The following is a 6,506-nucleotide window of genomic DNA, read 5'->3' as shown; positions in this document are numbered from 1 at the left end:
TCTCTACGGCTCTTTATTGACAGTTCTGGGGAGAACAGTTCATTTCTTCTTCTCCACGTCCTGCTCCGCCGCTTCCTTGGCGCGCTTGGCGCGGATGCCGAAGAGGCGGGCGTTGGCCCGGGCCATGCGAAGGCTGGCAAAGGCCTTGAAGTTCTTCTCGTCCTCCGAGATGACACGCGCCTTCTCCCGCTTGAAAACCTGCGGGGAGAGCGCCAGACAGTCAGGCTGCCCCTCGGAGTCCAGGCTTCCCACCGTGGTCTCTGCGAGAGCAGCGGGAACAGAGCACTCGTGCCATCCACAGGCCCTGCCCTCAGCTGGGATCTGCCTTCCCGCGGGCTCCTCACCGGAGCAGGAATGAAAACAAGCACCACGGGAAACCTGAGTCAGCTTTCACAGAATCACAGCTTTGTTAAGGCTGGTAAAGACCTTTAATAGCGAGCTGTTAGCCCAGCACCACCATGGTTACCACCAACCTTGTCCTCAAGTGCCACATCCACGTGTTTTTTGAGCACTTCCAATGATGGGGACTCCACCAACTGCCCTGGGCAGCTGTGGCAGGGATGGACAGCCTGGCCAGTGAAGCAATTTTCCTAATATCCAACCTAAACCTCCCCTGGCACAGCGTGAGGCTGTTTCCTCTAGTCCTGTCACTTGTCACCTGGGGGGAAAGCCTGACCCCCTCCCAGCTCCACCCTCCTGTCAGGGACTTGTAGGGAATGACAAGAGGTTTGTGACAGTACTGGCAGCAGCTCTGGGAAGCAGACAGGATTTAGGCACAAATGGTGACCACAGAACCTGCCTGAGCACTCCCACCCCAGCTGAACCCAAAGCACCCACAATTTCCCAGTTCTCTCCAAGACTTATTCCTGGTTTTCTTTTGATCCGGGATGGGCAATGCCTGGACACAGCCACCCTCAGCTGTGAGGCAGCAAGGACAGAACCCTCTCCCTCTCCACAAGACCAACCTCAATCACGTCACTCACAGAACATGATTAAATGACACTCACATTCTTGATGGGCATGACAGGTCCTGTGAGCTGAGTGGCCATCTTGAGTTCCTCTGGCTGCACAACAGAAGATGGGAATGTTAGAAGAACAGAATTTAAACTTCTCTGGCTAAAACCTCAGCTAAAGCACAGCAGGTACCCAGCTTAAACATGGTGCTAATGATCTGCCAGGAGCTGTAACACTGAATGGGAACAAAGCCAGCTTGGCACTGCTGAGCTGCACCAGCGACCCACGCTGTGCCCGGATCCGGCCAGAGCAGCAGCGGCCACAGCTCTGCCAGCTGGGACAGCTCTGACACCAACTGTGCTGCTCTCAATTTACACAGCATCATCTAGGCTGGAAAATACCTCCAGCATCATCCAGCCCAACCTGTGCCTGATCCCCACACTGTCACCAGCCCAGAGCACTCAGTGCTACATCTGTTCCTTCCTTGGACAGCTCCAGGGATGGGGACTCCAAACCTCCCTGGGCAGCCCCTGCCAGTGCCTGACCCCCCTTTCCAGGAAGAAATTCCTGATGTCCAACCTGAACCACCTTCCCTGGCACAAACTGAGGCCGTTCCCTGAGCCTCCTTTTCTCCAGGCTGAGCCCACACAGCTCATATACACCCAACACATTCCTCAGCAACTCCTTCTCAAGTTGATTCCAGCTTCTTGGAAGAGCATGTCATCAGACAAAAATGACTGAACGTTTACTGAATACAGCTGACTTCCAGCAAACACATCTGAATCAGTGTTTCAGCTCCAGGCTCTCCCTCCCTGCTCTGAAGATGGAGTTAAGCAGCTTGGAGCTGCCAGATTCTCCACAAGATGGAAGAACAGTCTGAACTCAGCCTTGTGTTCCCTGGATCTACTGGCAGCAGAGCCAGGGAACACAGCTCTGCTCTGATCCTGGAGAGGTTTTAATGAAAACCATTTTTGAATGTCAATAACAATTGCCTTCTGGAGCCTGCCTGGCACAGAGCTCTGGAGCCACTCACAGCCTGTCCCTCAGCCTTCCACCAGCAGGACTGACTCCAAGGGGAATTTCCAGCCACTGTGACAATTTAGCTCTCTAAACTAAAACTCAACCGGCTGAGCAAGGAGCAAAGCTCCAGGAATCAGCACCTAAACAAGCCAGCAGCTGCTCAGCCAAATGCCTGGTTGAAGAGTCAGTGCAACCCAGAGTGCCCTGTTAGACTCGACCCTTCCAGGCCTGGCCTTGTGCTGGGCTCAGAACCATGGTGGTCACACAATGGAGAAGGCTCAAGAGCTCTGCCTGACACCAAACCTCCCAGACCAGTTCCAGCAGTCAGGTACTCACAGAGCTGTCTCCCTTCTTGGGCATGGCTGGCTTCCTGGGGAAGAGGATGAGCTTGGAGTGGTACTCCTTCAGCCTCTGCACGTTGGCCTGCAGGGACTCGGTGGACTTGTTCCGCCTCCGGGGATCCACGGAGATCCCGATAGTCCGCGCAAACTTCTTGTTGATGCCAGCGAGCTGAGGAGGGAGGAGAGAGCAGTGTCAGCATCCCACAGCTCCCACCAGCCAGGCAGCGACCCCAGCACGGGGTGCAGGCTCTGGGGGAAGGCTGGGTATCAGCTCAGGGACAACCAAGGGTGTTCTGCTGTATCTTTGTGCTTAAAATGTTGCTCAGGCCGATTTTTGCAGGTGGATTTCCCTAGAGGAGCAAAGTGCAACCCCTGCAGGACACATCTAAACCTGGATTCACACAGATGTTTATGAGTCAGCTTATGAACAACTCTGGTTCACTGAATACTGGGAGCTCCATTAAATCAGGAGTTTTTTTTCTAACCATCTGAAACAACCATTAAATTATGTCTATTTTTTTAGACTACCTTAAACAAAAAACTAATTTTCTGTTTGAAGACAAACAGCTGCATGCTGCTTTGTGTTCCACCACTACCCAAAAATTAAAAAAAAAAAAAAGCAATGAAGTATTTGGCACCCAGAAGAACAATTTCCCTGCCTCAGTGCACCAATTTCAGTTATAAATGCTTTAATTAAGACACTGAGCCAGGCGCAGCGGCAGCTGGTGCTGCCAGTGAGCCCTGATGTGGAATCTGATCAGACACACAGTGGGTGGCTCTGCAGACCACCCTTACCTGCTCAGCACACCTGGGCAGGACACAGGGACAAGGAACAGAAGACAGGAAACACCTCCCACTTTAATCCAACTATCTGGGCTTTAATCCAACTATTATTACTCCAGCTACTCAGAGATGCTGTGCTGAATGGTTCTTCCTCCTGGTACAACATCCTCTGCTAATCTTAGAACTACATTGAGCTGAGTTTACTTGGTCCTTAACTGGGAACATTGGCTAAAATGCTTAGAACTAGCAGAACAATGTTTCATAAACAAATAATTTAATGAAGATGATCTTGGTCTTCTCCCTTTCCCAAAAAAGTTTAGGAGACTCAAGGCTCCTTCAGAATTCAAATTTCATAGTCTCTGAATAGTCTGGGTTGGAAAAGACCATAAAGATCTTTAAGTTCCATCCCTTGCCATGAGCAGGGACACCTTCTCCTATCCCAAGCCCTGTCCAACCTGGCTTTGGACACTTCCAGGCATGAAGTAGTCACAGCTTTCCTGGGCACCTTGTGCCAGGGCCTCCCCACCCTCACAGGGAAGAATTTCTTTCATATACCCAAACTAAATTTCCCTTATTTCGGCTTTATTTTAACAGAATTTTAAATTACACTCTCAGCAGATAAACAGACATTTACTTTTCAAAGCACTCTTCACACTCCCACTCCACCATCACAGGTAAGACCATTTTTCCTTGCTCCCAGAGCCAGGAAATCCACAGCCTTCCCTGCCAGGTACCAACACCTGAGGAAGTCACCTTGTGCAGGACAGGACAAGGAGCTCAGCTCAGACTTTATTTGCCTTTTTGAATGAGTGCTCTGTACTTACTTTAAGCTCCTCCAGGCTGAAGCCTCTGCCAGCACGGACCTTTTTGTGGTATCTGATGGTGGGGCACCTGACGATGGGCCGGATGGGCCCGGCCACGGGCCGGGGGGCGATGCGGCGAGCCTTGGCCTGGCGAGCCTTCCTCCTGGAAGGGCAGGGTCACAGCATCCTTCAGCTTGGGAGACACCTCAGGGGATGGAGCCCAACCTGTGCCCGACCCCCACCGTACCAACCCAGCCTAGAGCACTGAGTGCTGCATCCAGCCCCTTCCCGGGCAGCCCCTGCCAAGGCCTGACCGCCCTTTCCAGGAAGAAATTCCTTGTGATGTCCAACCTGAGTCTCCCCTGCACAAACCCAGGCTGTTCCCCCTCCTTCTGTCCCTGCTCCCTGGGACCAGAGCCTGACCCCCTCCTGTCAGGCAGTCGTGGAGACCTAGAAGGTTCCTCCTGAGTTCCTTTTCTCCAGGCTGAGACCGCCCCAGGGGCTCCTGGTGATCCAGACCCTTCCTAGTTCCATCCCCTTCTCTGGACAAGCTCCTCAATGTCTATCGTGCAATGAGGGGCCAAATGCAACACCGGAGTTCCAAGTGTGACATCAGCAGTACCACTACAGGGGACAGGCCCTATCCTGGTCCTGCTGGTCACAAACCAAGCGTCACCAGCCTCCTGCCCACCTGTGACAGCCACGGCATCTCTACGACATGCGCCACTCCCGCCTTGCAGGGAGGCACGTCCTGCCCTGCGATGGCTCCGGAACGAACAGCCGGGTCGGGCCGTCAGCTGCTGCCATCAGAGACCCAGGGAAGAGCGTTCATCACAGTGGATGCAGCGATTCCGGAGATGTCTCATCACTTGGCTGCGGCTCGCCCAGAGCACGAGCGGGGGGTGGCAGTACAGATCCACAGCGTCCCGGCCCCGTAAACGGCGCCGCAGAAGCCGGGACAGCGCCTCCCGCGGACCCCGGAGCTCCGGGACTCACCTGCGGAGCTTGCGGGCGGGCTGGTTGAACCAGGTGGCGACTCGGCGCTGCCAGTCCTTGTGGAAGTGGGGCTTCAGGATCATCCCATTGCGGCTGGGCGCCATGGCTGCGGCCTGCGGACACCGGCACGGTTAACGCGGGGACACCCCAGGCGCCCCTGAGCCCGCGGTCCCCGGCCCGGCGCGGCCCCATCGCCGCCCCCGGGACCTCCCCCGCGGCCCCGCGCGGGGCTGTGGCGGCGGCGGGCGCGGCCGCGGCGGGCGGATGGCGGCGGATGGAGCCCCCGGCCCTCACTCACCTCCCGCCACGACAATGGCGACCGGAAAGGAAGCGCTGGCGCGGCGGCGCCGGAAGTGCCGCGGCGGCGCCCAATGGGCAGCGCGGGAGCGGCCCGGAGAGGGGCGGGGCTAGCGGGGGGCGGCGGCGGCTGCTCCGTGCCCGCAGCAAAGATGGCGGCGGCTTAAAGGGCCCGCGCACCGCGGGGGGAACGGCGCCGCGGGGAGCGCGGACACGGGGAACGGGGCTACAGCCAGGCTCGATCGGCAGCAGCGGCTCGATGCCCTCTCCCGTGCCCTGCACCTCCTGGGCAGGGCGAGTGGACGGACACCGGGCAGGGGTTCCGCTGCTCCCAAATCCTGAGGGATTCCCCATCCACCCCCAGAGCAGGATGCCGCTCCCTGCTGCCCTTCTGGGGTAGCAGCATTCTCTCGCAGAGGCAGGAGAGGGATCTCCACCGCCTGGGCAGATCCCAGGTCCCACAGCAGTGGGATCCACAGCCTTTGCCCGGGAGCAGTGGCACAGCAGTGCTGGCAGCAGCCCGGAAGCCACCAAGGACCCTGCGCTGTCCCCTCAGTGCGCTGCTCCCACTGTCACCCTCAGCTGAACCCCCCTCCCCACAAAGGTTCTGTCAGTTAAGAAAAGAAAATCAAAGAAAACTTGAAATTTCATTTGCTGCTGGAAAAGGAAATTCAAAGAGTGAGACTGGGAAGAAACAAACAAGTTTGGAATTAAAACATCCAGGCAGCAGCGTCCAAAATGCGGAAAGTTACTTGTGTCCCTGAACTCAAGGGAAATCACTCCCTGGGCACTGAGAGACCCCTGGGATTGAGCTGGGACAGGGGAGAAGACACAGTGCAGAACATCTTCACATTCTCAGGGAAGCAGGAGGCTCCCAGCTCCAGCCTGACCCGGGACAGGAGCCTGGGACTGTGACAAAGGCCCCAGGGCTGGAAGCCATCACAGCCCAGGCTTGAGCTGGGGTCTTTCAGGTCACAGACAGTCCTGATGGAGTAACCCCAGACAATAATCCTTCCTAAAAATGCAGCCAGCCAGGGCACTCCAGGCAGCAACAACCACTTTAATGCTTTCCCTGATGAACACCAGACAACCCTGTCAGCAGGGCCTGTTTTGCAAGAGCCACGAGGATGAAAGAGCTTTTCCTGAGCATTCCCAACAAACACACCTGCTTTTGCTGGATTTCCAAGAGCACCTCTGCAGCTCAGAACATCTTCCCATGTGTGCTCAGAGTCACCCTCTGCACAGTTGGTTTCTATGTCCCACTGCTCAGCTCTTTTTGCCTCAACTTCTGCTTGGGAAAAACTTGCTGTAA

At 55.9% G+C, this 6,506-nt stretch overlaps 1 protein-coding gene across 1 annotated transcript; it reads right to left on the bottom strand.

Annotated features, from left to right (window-relative positions):
• On the bottom strand, positions 1 to 5,342 carry RPL13 (ribosomal protein L13). Its single transcript, XM_071440826.1, has 6 exons — positions 5,196 to 5,342; positions 4,898 to 5,010; positions 3,923 to 4,064; positions 2,311 to 2,484; positions 1,008 to 1,064; positions 1 to 198 (listed from the first exon to the last, which is right to left on the bottom strand). The coding sequence occupies exons 2-6, from the start codon at positions 4,999 to 5,001 to the stop codon at positions 40 to 42; spliced, it is 636 nt and encodes a 211-aa protein (XP_071296927.1). The 5' UTR covers positions 5,002 to 5,010; positions 5,196 to 5,342; the 3' UTR covers positions 1 to 39.
• Between the last annotated feature and the right edge of the window lie 1,164 nt (positions 5,343 to 6,506).

This window comes from Agelaius tricolor, unplaced genomic scaffold (assembly GCF_023055355.1).
Source record: "Agelaius tricolor isolate 1412-34295 unplaced genomic scaffold, bAgeTri1.0.p SCAF_15, whole genome shotgun sequence".
Lineage (NCBI taxonomy): Eukaryota > Metazoa > Chordata > Aves > Passeriformes > Icteridae > Agelaius > Agelaius tricolor.
This window is presented reverse-complemented; position numbering and strand designations above follow the sequence as displayed.

Coding starts and splice junctions, on each gene's coding strand:
- RPL13 (XM_071440826.1), bottom strand. CDS start 5,001: ATGGCGCCCAGCCGCAATGGGATGATCCTGAAGCCCCACTTCCACAAG. Junction 4,065..4,897: donor CCCGCCCGCAAGCTCCGCAG/GTGAGTCCCGGA, acceptor CTGCCCTTCCAG/GAGGAAGGCTCGCCAGGCCA. Junction 199..1,007: donor CTGTCATGCCCATCAAGAAT/GTGAGTGTCATT, acceptor CTCTCCCCGCAG/GTTTTCAAGCGGGAGAAGGC.